Source organism: Brachyhypopomus gauderio, unplaced genomic scaffold, assembly GCF_052324685.1.
Source record: "Brachyhypopomus gauderio isolate BG-103 unplaced genomic scaffold, BGAUD_0.2 sc183, whole genome shotgun sequence".
NCBI classification, from domain to species: Eukaryota; Metazoa; Chordata; class Actinopteri; order Gymnotiformes; family Hypopomidae; genus Brachyhypopomus; species Brachyhypopomus gauderio.
In genome coordinates this window covers 9,964-23,525 of record NW_027507004.1, presented here as the reverse complement: position 1 = coordinate 23,525, position 13,562 = coordinate 9,964, and the positions used below count along the sequence as shown (strand labels likewise).

Here is a 13,562-nt window from a genome sequence, read left to right as displayed (position 1 = left end):
TGTTTAATTTATAAATAAATATTTTTGTGCAACTAATTTATTGCATGTGCATGGCAGGGTTGGGGAGCACCAAAGGTGCTGAGTTGCTGGGTTTTCCAAAGGCTTGTAACAAATGGACCAAAACGCAACAGCTCAGCAGAAATGCTTTGGGAGACAGTACAGGGCCCAGGCCATTACAATGAATCCACAGCCCACTGCTTCACTGCTGGACTCCAGCAGATATTGAGATTTTTTAGACTGCTAAATGTCATGACCAAGCTGATGACCGAATTTCCTTTTCTCTGATTTCTTTGTTGTTGAAAGTCAAGCAAACTATGGTATACCACTATAGATCAAATATTACTACACCATACCTTGATCTAGAAAAGTTAATCAAAAACCTGATGGAGATATGAATAAAACTGAAGAAAGTGTTATGTGGACCATCTCGTCATGGTTATTAGAATCAATACAGGGAAATATAAAGACATTGTGGTTTTCAAGTAGTTATTAGGTCTATCCTGTTTTCTCTGGAGGTTTCTCTCTAGCTCGTTCTGAAGAGTTCTCCACGAACACCAGTCAGAAATAAACTCTGCTCATCCTCTGCCTGCGCCTCTCTGTTAGGATCTGTGTCTCTTTAGGAGACTAATGTTCCCAAGATGCCGAGCTGTCTGATGGTATTACAGCCTTCCATTAAAGCCAGCAGAGGTTCAGAGGTCAACATAGGCCACAGTCCATAAACACTTTACACACAGTACATCACTCCCAGACTGGAGAATTGAGGGGGGTGTGGTGGAGGGAGGGGTGTGGTGGGAGGGGTGTGTGTTGGGAGGGGGGTGTGGTGTGAGGGGGGTGTGGTGTGAGGAGGTCTGTTGAGAGGGGTGTGTGGAGGGAGGGGGGTGTGGTGGAGCAGGACGTGAGGAGAATCTCCTAAACTGACACACAGCAGCTTCTTTAGGACTAAAATATAAACCCAGTTCTGACCCTCCAGGTGAATCCTCTAGTGAAATGCATATAAAGAATCTCACACACACACACACTCTCACACACGCACGCGCGCACACACGCACACACACACGCGCACACACACACACACACACACACACTCAAAGAGAGCTTTTGTGGACACACACTGCATTCGCAGTGATTCCTATCTGACTGGATCGATAGAGCAAATCTCTTTGTGCTAACACCATCACCTTGACACATAATCAATAGACACACACACTTATCATACACCTTGTGCCAGCTGAGTGTGTATGTGAGGTTCATACGACAGGAAGGCTGCAGTTGTTAATAGTAATTAATATTAATGAACTATATTAATAATAATGAACTATATTAATATTAATACAGCCTTTTGCTTTCAGGACTGACCTCACATGGTCATCTTAGGCTAATATAGTCCTGTATTCAAGTCTGAAGTAATAGTCTAGTATCTGAAAGCTACATGTTATGCAACGGGGCAGCACTGACAGTAATCTTATGAGTTTAGACAGTAGAACAAAACAGCCATGCAATGTCAAACAAGTATTTTAAGTACTGTGTTGAATAAGTATTGTATGGCACCAAGTATTCCATGATTTCCTGTGGTCAAACTTAAGGTTTTGAAATACTGTTATACCAAAAGACCAGAAACATATTACAGTGGTCATGTTAAATTTGTATGACATCTGCCAATTATATATTTTAAGAATAACTAAAAGCCAAAGTACTGAAAAAAGGAAACAAAAAAGAAGCCAATCACATAAGGTAACAGTAAATGAGCATATCACAGGGCACGTAAGGTGACGCTTTATGCTCTGAAGCCCTGTTGAAAGCTGTGAGGCAAGCAAAGGATTTGGAGATCAGGAGGAATGAGGCCAAAGCAGCTAATTATTTAACGACTCTCAGGTGATATAAGAGGAAAAGCCTGAGCATCATGAATACATGACCGCAGAATCCAATCAGAATACATTTTCCCAAGTTGGTTCTTTTTGATTGGAGCGTGAACTTTGGCAGGAGCGCCAGCACTGGTGTGTGGAATGAGCTCTTCCTGCGTTTGCGAGCTTCAGACGGGCAGTGAACTGTGACCTCTGTGCCGAGGATGTGGGGCAACAAAAGCTGCTGGGTGAGTGAAAGGCATAATTTATTCGTAATTAGTCTGTCAGACTTTAATACCCCGCATGTCTCGTTAGCGGCAGGCTGGATGCAGCACACAAAAGCCTGGTCTTTACAGTCGATTACGTTTCAGTGATTAAATTAGCATAGAAACAATTCACCTGCACAGAGGAAGGCACACCGATGCTTAAGACTGTGAGCAAATGACACAGCCCACAGTAATACATATTCATTTGTAATTATAATATAGGGAAATTTAGTCCAAACCCTCGAACAATGTCATTTCTCATGACTGAATGCTTAAGTCTCGAGAGGAGGCTGAAATTATAGTGTTAAAATAGTTAGTGACCTCTTCCGCAACAATTGCCTTGTTTACAATATTTTCAAGACCAATAAAAAAGTCTGTTAATGACAAGGGAAACCAAGTTCCCCAGTATAATAAATACATGCACTGTTGCTAGACCAGGACCTCCCAGCGCTATTAAGATATACTTGCATGCAGTTATGAAATTAGATATTATTGTGTACTGTTTGCTGATAGTTGCATGGTTTGACTGATGATTTCAGGATTTTTGAGTTAACCTTCCTTAATTCACATGGTGCAGGGAAGGACCTTGGAACCATCTCATGGTGTCATACCTCATTCCATTCCTGCTACGCATTAATTCATTAGAACAATATGAACTGTCAGCTGCCACATCAATTCACAGAGGTCAACTGTGATCCACACCGGGAAAAAGATCATTTGGTGGAGACAAAAAGAACGGAGCAGAGATCACAAGCACCAAACACAGTGTACAGATACAGTGTACAGATACAGTGTACAGACACAGTGAACAGACACAGTGTACAGACACAGTGTACAGACACAGTGAACAGATACAGTGTACAGATACAGTGTACAGATACAGTGTACAGATACAGTGAACAGATACAGTGTACAGACACAGTGTACAGATACAGTGTACAGACACAGTGTACAGACACAGTGAACAGATACAGTGTACAGACACAGTGTACAGATACAGTGTACAGACACAGTGTACAGATACAGTGTACAGATACAGTGTACAGACACAGTGTACAGATACAGTGTACAGACAGTGTACAGACACAGTGTACGGATACAGTGTACAGACACAGTGTACAGACACAGTGAACAGATACAGTGTACAGATACAGTGAACAGATACAGTGAACAGATACAGTGTACAGATACAGTGTACAGACACAGTGAACAGATACAGTGTACAGACACAGTGTACAGACACAGTGTACAGATACAGTGTACAGACACAGTGAACAGATACAGTGTACAGACACAGTGAACAGACACAGTGAACAGATACAGTGAACAGACACAGTGAACAGATACAGTGTACAGATACAGTGTACAGACACAGTGTACAGATACAGTGAACAGATACAGTGTACAGACACAGACACAGTGTATAGCCATGGTGTACAGAGACACAGTGAATACACTCAGTAGACAGACAGACACAGTGTACAGACACAGTGTACAGACACAGAGGACAGACACAGTGAACAGACACAGAGAACAGACACAGTGTACAGACACAGTGTACAGGCCCAGTGTACAGACACAGTGGACAGACACAGTGGACAGACACAGTGTACAGACACAGTGTACAGGCCCAGTGTACAGACACAGCGGACATACATAGTGGACAGACACAGAGGACAGACACAGTGTACAGGCCCAGTGTACAGATACAGGGTACAGGCCCAGTGTACAGACACAGCGGACAGACACAGTGTACAGACAAAGCGGACAGACATAGTGGACAGACACAGTGTATAGCCATGGTGTACAGACACAGTGAATACACTCAGTAGACAGACAGACACAGTGTGCAGACACATTTTACAGACACAGTGTACAGACACAGTGGTAGATAGGTTGGTAGGTAGATACTTTATTGATCCCGAAGGAAATTTAGCAAGAGTGTGGACAGGGACAGTGGACAGGCACAGCGGACAGGGAGATGGCACAGTGGACAGACACAGTGACTAGACACAGTGGACAACAGTCACAGTGGACAGGGAGATGGGACAGTAGACAGACGACCATTTCCCACAATAAGATCTCAGCTCTGGAATCCAATGGTTCTGTCACCTGTCTGAGAAAAGGTTTTTTTGCCAGTCACATCAGTTCAGGAAAAAGAAAAGTGATTCATGTTACAAATCATGATTATTGACAGTAGGGATCCCTAAATTGCCATACTTATGAAAAATATTTTTTCAACAAACAGTAAAACAGTATTGCTATGGCAAAATGCTCAATATTCAATTAGGACATCTAAATTTTGAAGCTGTATAGGGCTCTTTTGCTCTTCGGTGTAAAGACTGAACGTTCAAATCCTGTGACTGGGAACCCCAGAAATCAACATGGTTCATGTTTCCTAAGAAAAAGCTGGTAACCCCTGCCATGTAGGCCAAGCCATTTCTAATGGGCAGGGACCAGTAGGGTAAGGTGGGGTGCTAGTAAACATCCTGTGTTGAACAGAGATGTTATCTGGGCTTATATAAACTAGCTTATAGTTTTTGTTGTGATACTTCAAAGCAGATGTGATGTCTACAGTATTGTAGCTTTGGACTGAGTTTGAGACTGCAGGTTAATAAAATGCTAAAAGCATAAAAATGTGTATTTCTTCCAAATACTGAAATTGTGAGGTGCTATCACATCTTGCTCATCCACCAATCACAATCCCAGGTCCCTCCCCAGAGCACCATCACCCACCAATGAGAATGATCACTGTCACCTGCCCCTTGTCCCACAGGTCCCCATTTCAGGTATTCTGCACTGGCCTGTCTCCACACACACACACACACACACACACACACACACACACACACACACACACACACAGACACACACACACACACACACACACACACACTGCATCCACATTACATTATGCAGCTAAACTCTTGTTTTCTGTTGTTGCTTTGGTAGTTGTTTTGTTTCTTTGTTAATATATCTCATCACTCCTGGCATCACGTTCTTTCTGACGAACTATCCAGAGATGTCACAGGTGCTTTGAGATGACCAGACAAGCTGACTGCTGACACCAGTGCAGTGATTTAGATTTAGGCCTCTTCTCCCTCTCTCTCTCTCTCTCTCTCTCTCTCTCACACACACACACACACACACACACACACATACACACACATACACACACACACTTCATAGATGTGCAGACAACAGCAACAGCCTCAGGTAGAATATCTTCCCATCATGCCTGGCTTAGCACAGTCAATGCTTCCTTATCTGATCTCTTCCCTTGGACATGCCGTGTGTGTGTGTGTGTGTGTGTGTGTGTGTGTGTGTGTGTGTGTGTGTGTGTGTGTGTGTGTGTGTGTGTGTGTGTGTGTGTGTGTGTGTGTGTGTGTGTGTGTGTATAAATATATATATTTAATGTCAAATGTTCACACTGTTGGCCAAATATTTTAGACACGAAATGTAACAAATATCTACAGAAATATGTATTCAGTAAAACTAGCACACACGTATTTCAGTGCTTTGATATTTGAGAGAAGCTAGCATAACTAGCATAGGAATTAAAACACAGCAGAAGGCTCGACTTGCTCCAACAGGCAACATTCTGATTTTCTCTCAAGACTGAACAACAGAGTTGGTCCTAACCATACTCTCCTCCGCATGCCTACAATGGAACACACCACAGCAAGACAAGAAGAATACATTTCTTTTAGTGTTTTGCTTTCCATCACACTCATAGTCAAACACTAAAGGGTTAAGGCAGGGGTCTAAATTTTTAATTGAGTGCATGTCAAAATCGTTTGGAATTGATTCGAGCATTTGTGTGTTAGCTCAGAATGTTTTCATACTTGACAGCGTGTAGTCCAGCATTAATGGTGTGTGTTTGAGGAAAGTCAGAAATTCTGAGGAAATGAGATCAGTCACAGAACATGTTGGAGCTACACTGAAACTGCTTTTACCACGACCCCATTGACATTTAAAGCACCAGGACTTGTTTTTAAAGTCCAGGTAATTCTTAATATTTTGAGGAGTATTTACAGGACACAGGGAAAAAACACATCTTAAAGGCAACCTTGAGAGAGCCAATGTTGGAGATGAGGGTCCATAAACTTACTTACTGACTCAAACATTAGCTGTTGTTATATTCAGGCTATTGTCAAATTTTTGTTTTACATTGAATGACAAGTCCTCAATGAGCAAAAAGACTGTGCCCTCATTGTCAAACCGAGCCTAATGATCAAAATAATTCAACAACAATAACTAATACTCACAATCTTTGTTTTCCTTGTAGTGCAGAAATTAAATAACCATATTTTCGTGGATGTTTTGTGGATTACCATTTTATGGGGAAAAGTCTGAATGGGTCTGAATGCCCAAGTTGTATGAGAAGTTAGGAAGTGATGACAGAATCATCATGATGACACCACGGCATTCTGCCTCTATCTCAGACTCAAATGAACGATTGACTATGTATTTTATACAGAAACAAATATGGTACAAAAAGTGCTGGATTGCATGTGTCACTAAAATGTGAGTTGTCCTCTTCAGCATCATCTTCTGACCTACAAGCATTAGCAGCTGTTACTAGCTCTAAAAGAGTCATGAAGTAAATGAAATCAGTTTAAGAAAGCTTTTGGCTTTTTATACATTTCAGACATTTGCCTTTTTTTAGCAGACATTTCTTATATCTTCTTCTTTTAACATCCTTCACATCTGTTCTACAAAAAGTCAAAATAAATGTGACAGAACAAGGAAGGTTTAGGCAAAATGCCACTGATAATTGCACTTTAAAGTTTATATTAAAGGTTAGACCTCTTGCCATTAGTGAACACCAGATACAAGTCACCTGTGCATACTCAGAGATAATTCTTCTCCTGGGAGGGGAATATAGAGTGTTTTCATGTGGGGTGGAAATGAAAAAGTCTGTTATTCCAAAAACTTTTCATCTGATTGGCAATCCAGCTGCATGGCTGCATATGTGTGTGTGATTATGTTGCGATGATCTTTACTTAAACCAGAGTTTCTTTCTCTCTGTCACACACAGACACACACACACACACACACACACACACACACACACACACACACACAGTTTAAGTCACAGAAACACAAAGCTCCTTTGTTGGACTCAGAGTTAGGAAGGACCCGTAGGGCCCTGTTAAGGCTTGCATCCAGCTGACAATACCATCAGTGTGTCTGCGTGCCTGCGTGTGTGTAGGGGACTGTGTGGGACCAGTCCAGATTCTATGCAAAAGTAAAAACATTGGATTTAAGTAGATTTAAAGCTGTATATCTATCTATTTGTTTATCTATATCCCACGTAAACATAAATGATTCCCTATCAATGATCATTCAGGCCCCCATGAAACAGAAGCGCTGTCCCTATATCAGCACCATTTGCAGAATCCATCTTATCTCCCCCAGCGTGGGACTGATCTACGAACAGGTCTATGCGGGTCTTTCACTTTCGCTGGGTAACCCCCGGGCACTCTTCAGTCCTGGCTGGCTGCTGGTGGATGAGGTATAACTCAGCTGAGGCTGGATCACTGCGATGATCTCACTGCAGGGCTTGAGCTGGCCATGGAGGTGCACTGCTTTCATTGCTTTCACTGGTTTCACTGGTTTTATGGTTTCTTGGAGAGGTGTAATAAAATAGAATAAATAGTTTGGCGAATGTAAGAATGGGACATTTTGTTAGCGGGTTGCCGTGGAGAAATAAGTGGAATAAAGGTGTGTGTGAATGATTATGACTAGGGGTGGACATGCTTATTCCTGCCACAGTCCTGGTACTGCGCCAATTAAAGGAACTTTCCTAGGACAAAATAGAGGCGTAGTCAAGAGAAAGAGGAAGCGTGAGAGAGAGAGAGAGAGAGGGAGAGAGAGAGAGAGAGAGAGAGAGAGAGAGAGAGAGAGAGAGAGAGGGAGGGAGAGAGAGAGAGAGACTCCTGCTGGCCCTTTGTCCTCTATTGAGAAAAGCCTGAGTGGGATGAAAAACCATCACTCCGTAAGTGCCAACCTCTGCTACCCCCTGACAGACAACCTACACACGCCCACACACACACACCCACCCAGACACTTCATTCTCACACACACACATACACACACACACGCATGCACGCACACACACACACCCACCCAGACACTTCATTCTCACACGCACACATACACACACACACACGTGCGCACACACACACACACACACACGCGCGCGCACACACACACACACACACACACACGCACCCACCCACCCACCCAGACACTCCATTCTCACACGCACACATAAACACACATGCATATACATTCAAAAAACCTTCAGTGACACACACACACAGACACACACACCCTGTCTCACTCTTGCGCCCCCACTGTCTTCCTCACTGCTCACACACTGAGATGAGCTCTAAGCTCAGTGCCTGTGTGAGCGTGTAGCCACTCTAAGGTCATAGCGCTTGAACAGGTGGGAGTAAGACCCTTCTCACCTGAACCTGAACCTGAACCAATGCTGTCAAGCCATGGGTAGGAGAACCCACAGAAGCTGCTACAGTGATGACCACCATCTCAGTGGCAAATCGGTCCTTTATGCTCTATGTTGCAGAACAGATAACACATAAAAGACAGTTCCCTTAATATGTTTATGAGGGTAATAAACACTTAATTGAAGTGTAATTAACAGACACATTAGAGGTATCGACACAATTGCTAGGTCAAAGAACTCATACTGGCTTGCATTATTGCAATCCTGTTGTGAAAAAGAAAAGAGAGAGAGAGAGGAGAGAGAGAGAGAGAGAGAGAGAAAGAGAGAGAGAAAGAGAGAGAGAGAGAGAGAGAGAGAGAGAGAGAGAGAGAGAGAGAGAGAGAGAGAGAGAGAGATAAAAGCACTGCTGGAGACAGAGCAAGGATTTTAAGCACGTGAAACACAAAGGATGCCCCTGGCTCAAAGACTGCTTCAGTGCCTCAACTTCCATGAAGTAACTCTCTATCCTCCTTTCACTCCCTCATCCATTGTTCTGATTGTTATGGAAACCACATATTGAACTTTGACCCTTTGCATAGTCTGCTGAGATGCTGTCCAGGATCAGTCATCGTCTTTTCCCACAAGTTAGAGATCTTGACCAATTAAAGACCATTTACAGACAGTTGGAGCATGGCTGTCCAATCAGAGAGCCTCAAATAGGTGAAGTGTCTGTGAAGCACAGTGGCCAGAAAGCAGCGAAACAACACCCACACTGACAAGACCACTAACCCACCACTATATTTTTTAATTCTTTCGTTCACGTTGCTTACAAGAAGTCTCATTATTTCCAATTCTCAAGCATTCCACTCTTAACGCATAGACAAGAACAAACACAGGACCCGGGTCCCTCTCTCTATCTCCCCAGAAGTAGTGTTGGTCTCCTCCATGTGGTTATGTTCTAAATCTCTCAGCCCTTTCTCCACACTCCAAGCTTCCACTACCACCTTCTCCCCCTCTCTAGTTCACAGTAGCAGTACGCTCCAGCCGTACATACAATCATCTCTGAGGAACTCGAAGGTCAGCAGAAGTTCCAGTGGCCGCTTCTGTTGTTTTACTCCAGAAGGAGTTTGTGTAGCTGGTGGCATGATGATGGATGAGAAACTCCCCCAGAGCCAGACCATGTACCATGGCCATTTCTGGTTAGCTCACTGTTAAGCCAAAGACTTGTTCTCTGTGTTTCTCTGTGTACCAAACACCTGAAGTCTTACAATTTAAGATGGCGTATAACTAAGTGAGACTCTCCTCTAGCTTTCTCTGTCTCTACCACACAAACACACATTCACATATACAAACAAAGCTATAGGCACCAGTTTGACAACAGACACAGAGCTAAGGGAGTTGGCACATAAGTGCAGGGAGGATGTGCTGCTTTAACGACGACCAGACCCAGTGAGGTCAGCTATCTGTTTCCTTGCAGAAAACCTCTAGGAGATACAAGGTGCCAAGTATGTGTGTGTGTGTGTGTGCGTGTGCGTGCGTGTGTTAGTACGTGCGTGTATATATGTGTGTAAACATATATGAGGTCACAACTATTTTCCCATGTTGGTATGCCGTTACACTTCATGTCTCTGGGTGTCTGGACAGACATTTGAACCTGTGTGTGTGTGTGTGTGTGTGTGTGTGTGTGTGTGTGTGTGTGTGTGTGTGTGTGTGTGTGTGTGTGTGTAATATGTCACACTGCAGTACCGTGACTCTCACTACAGGGCTATGGTGCAGATCTTGCAGAGGGAAGCCCCCAGCGTCACATGCGGTTTGCCATGACCCCGTTTGCGACACCACTAGCAAGGGACACAATGCGCAAGGCTTCTATAAATACTGCTCTATCTAGGCCACCTGAAACGGGTATCCTGAAACTCAGCATTACGGCTCAGCTAAACCAGGATGAGGAGAGGCTCACAGCCTGTTGACAGAGGGACTGATCAGGCCCCTGGACCCAGCCAAGAGCAGAGATATTCTAAAGGAGATTAGAGATGCTCTACTTCCCCGGCATCTCTGATGGAACGGAGCTGCATAAGGAACCAAAGAGAGGATATCGCTTACTCTGCCAAATCCACCTGTGGTACACACTCTCCAGCCACCTGTGATACTCTCTCCAGCCAACTCCACAATCGTCTCGGAAGGTGTTCTGCTGTGCCAGTGGCTCAGTCAGAGTGAGACGCCACCTCCTCGCTCAGAACGCGCCACCCCACCTCGTTAGCGTTTCCGATGACGGGAGGGAGCGTCTCTTGCTCGCACCGAGACTTCGTCTGCACTGCCAGCCGGTTTTGGGCACGCGCGCACAACCGTCAGGAATGGGCAACCCACCTCTCCTGCAGGAGCTCCCCATGAGGAAAAAAAACGTCCGTGAGCACGTAACCGTGTGATGGGCTATGTTGTCATAGTTACACACAGTGATGCGGGCACCTGAGGGAAACCGCGTCCCCGCCACTTGTATGCAACTCTCATGAAAGCATTAGTTAGCGCTTCATAAAACTCAATCAGATTAACGGTTCGTATACGAGGTAATGAACATGCCACGAGAAGAAGCTTTTGACATGAGCACCAGTTATGTGACACTAACTCTCCACAGATTCATTTGTATACATTTCAATTGTATTATTCAAAGAAAGATCAAGGAACAGCCTCCAGCTATGCCATCATCACAGCATTATAGTTCATATAGTTCACTGTAGCCATAAAACACAGAATCAAATTACTCACATGACAGACACTGGCTGGGGAAATCCTTTAGCAGTAGGCACACATAAAGCATTACTGCCAGATTCAATTCTGTCACGGGGTGCAAAGCTGTATTTTATGAAGTCCAAGTGGCACCACAATTATATTTTAGCCTCTTGTGTGAAACAAGCTACCTTCAATCAAACAATTCATGGACAGACTAGGAATACGTACATCATATGAAATATTACAAAAGCTCGTAGGCTGCTCTTTCACATGATAAACGGATGTCTTTTTCCGGTAGTGTCACATAAGCTTCTCTCATCTGGTTACTCCACTCTCTTCTCTCTAAGCCTCTAGATATTTTCTTCAGTGAATCTTCAGTCTGTGAAACAAATGCATAGAATGAACCCATATATCAGACCACTTGAGATGACTCACCGGAAGACAGTCTAGGACGCACTTTTGGCCCTTTGCCATTCATGACACGTTTGATATTTATTTTTTGTCTTAGTAGCCACTGTGGTCACTGACAATGGGGCCAGGTAAACGCAGTCACACCTGGGAATTTACGACGTGAAGGTGTCTCTCGAGCCTCCGCAAAATGCGTCAATGTTGGTCTGGCTTCCTGCCCACTGAATGATTAATGTGTGTCTGTGGCTCAGTAGTTAATATACTCTCTTCTAAACGTTTCCTGAAACGTTTCTGAATATATGGACAATAACGCATAACATTCAAAACGAATTTCTTTTTCTACAGGCTATGAATCGCTGATAGTGCCAGACGTGACCAGACGTGGTGCTGATATTGAAAACTATTCAAGAACACAATCAGTCGCCTGTTATGCAAGGCGCGATTACTGCGGCCAACTTTGATCAGGTTGCAATAAGCTCCGCTAGAAAAGTGAGAAACAAGATGACCTGCTTGAGGACCTCGTGCAGTTATTGGGACAGGAACAGAACGGTCCACGTCCACCAGAAGATACACACACATAACACGAAACAGCTGCACTGATCAACATGTCCTCTCTCTCTCACACACTCACACGCACGCACACACACACACACACACGCATACACACTCACACACACACACACACACACACACACACACACACACACACACACGCACGCACGCACGCACGCACACACACACACACACACACACACACACACACACACACGCATACACACACACACACACACACACGCATGCACGCACACACACACACACACACACACACACAAACACACACGCACGCACGCACGCGCGTCTATCCCAAAAACGTACATTAAATCACACAACCAACCTACAATGCGAAACATTCAGACTTTAGTCATCTGAAAGTTCGCCCACAGGTGAAAACACCTTGCAGAAGCTACAGAAGCACAACATCCCATCACATCCAGAACCGGGCTTCCAAACAAAACAGGCGCAAGGGAGAAAAAACCCAGTTTATCTGCTTCTCTGGTTGCGATGCAGACCAAAACAGGCATGTTTGATTGAATATGTCGGGCTGTAATCTCACAGTTTTTTCCTACTCCCGGTGTACGGGTAAATATTTGTGCCCCAAGAATAAAAGCAATCACCGATGTTTTCACGGTGCCTGTTCGGAACAACGCAAAGGTGCATTTAAGACACGAATATGAACATCTTTCATGAACCTATCTACTGACTCCTTGCAGTAAAGGGCAACTTGTGAGCACTTACCCTCCGCTGTGAACTGCCCTCCGGTGATTTGGAAAACACTTCCCAGAGAATTCAAAACTAAAATAACTCCAAAAACAACGAGGTTAGCTGTCTTTGAAGCCGCCATAGCCGATATCCACGGCTGATATATTAATTCTTCACTCCCGGTAGCGTGCCGTCGTTAAATCTGGTCGAACCGCAACACAATCAAGCCCAAATGAACGCGGGTTGTTCTGGGTTCCCTCCTGGCTCGTATCAGCCAAGCTGCTCCCGGCGCTGCTGACCAACACCTCCAAATAGCAGAACCGATCTGTGTTGTTTCGGTTCTGCAAACCCAGCCTTTTGAGTTGAGCCTCCAAAAAAGATAATCAAAACTGGTTGTACAGAGACAGCACGCCTGGAAATCCCGGACGGGTCCAGTACGGCGAGCGCACAGCTCTCTGTTCGGATGCAGAGGCGAACTGGCAGTGTGAGACGCTCCGGGGTGAAAAGAGCGCCGGTGACCTCCCCGTTAACCCCGTTAACCCCGTTCACACCGCGTCTTGGAGACGTGTTTTATCAAGGGTGTTAATATTAGACGGGCTATACGTTTCTGCA

The 13,562-nt window shown here is 44.4% G+C and overlaps 1 protein-coding gene across 1 annotated transcript in view; it reads right to left on the bottom strand.

The window, feature by feature from the left end:
• Positions 1-13,562, bottom strand: part of LOC143501966 (plexin domain-containing protein 2-like) — a 93,898-nt gene extending 80,336 nt beyond the window's left edge. The window contains exon 1 of the mRNA XM_076995137.1: positions 12,987-13,562. Coding sequence (XP_076851252.1) covers positions 12,987-13,092 — 106 coding nt within the window. The 5' untranslated portion in view covers positions 13,093-13,562. The remainder of the gene's footprint in view (positions 1-12,986) is intronic.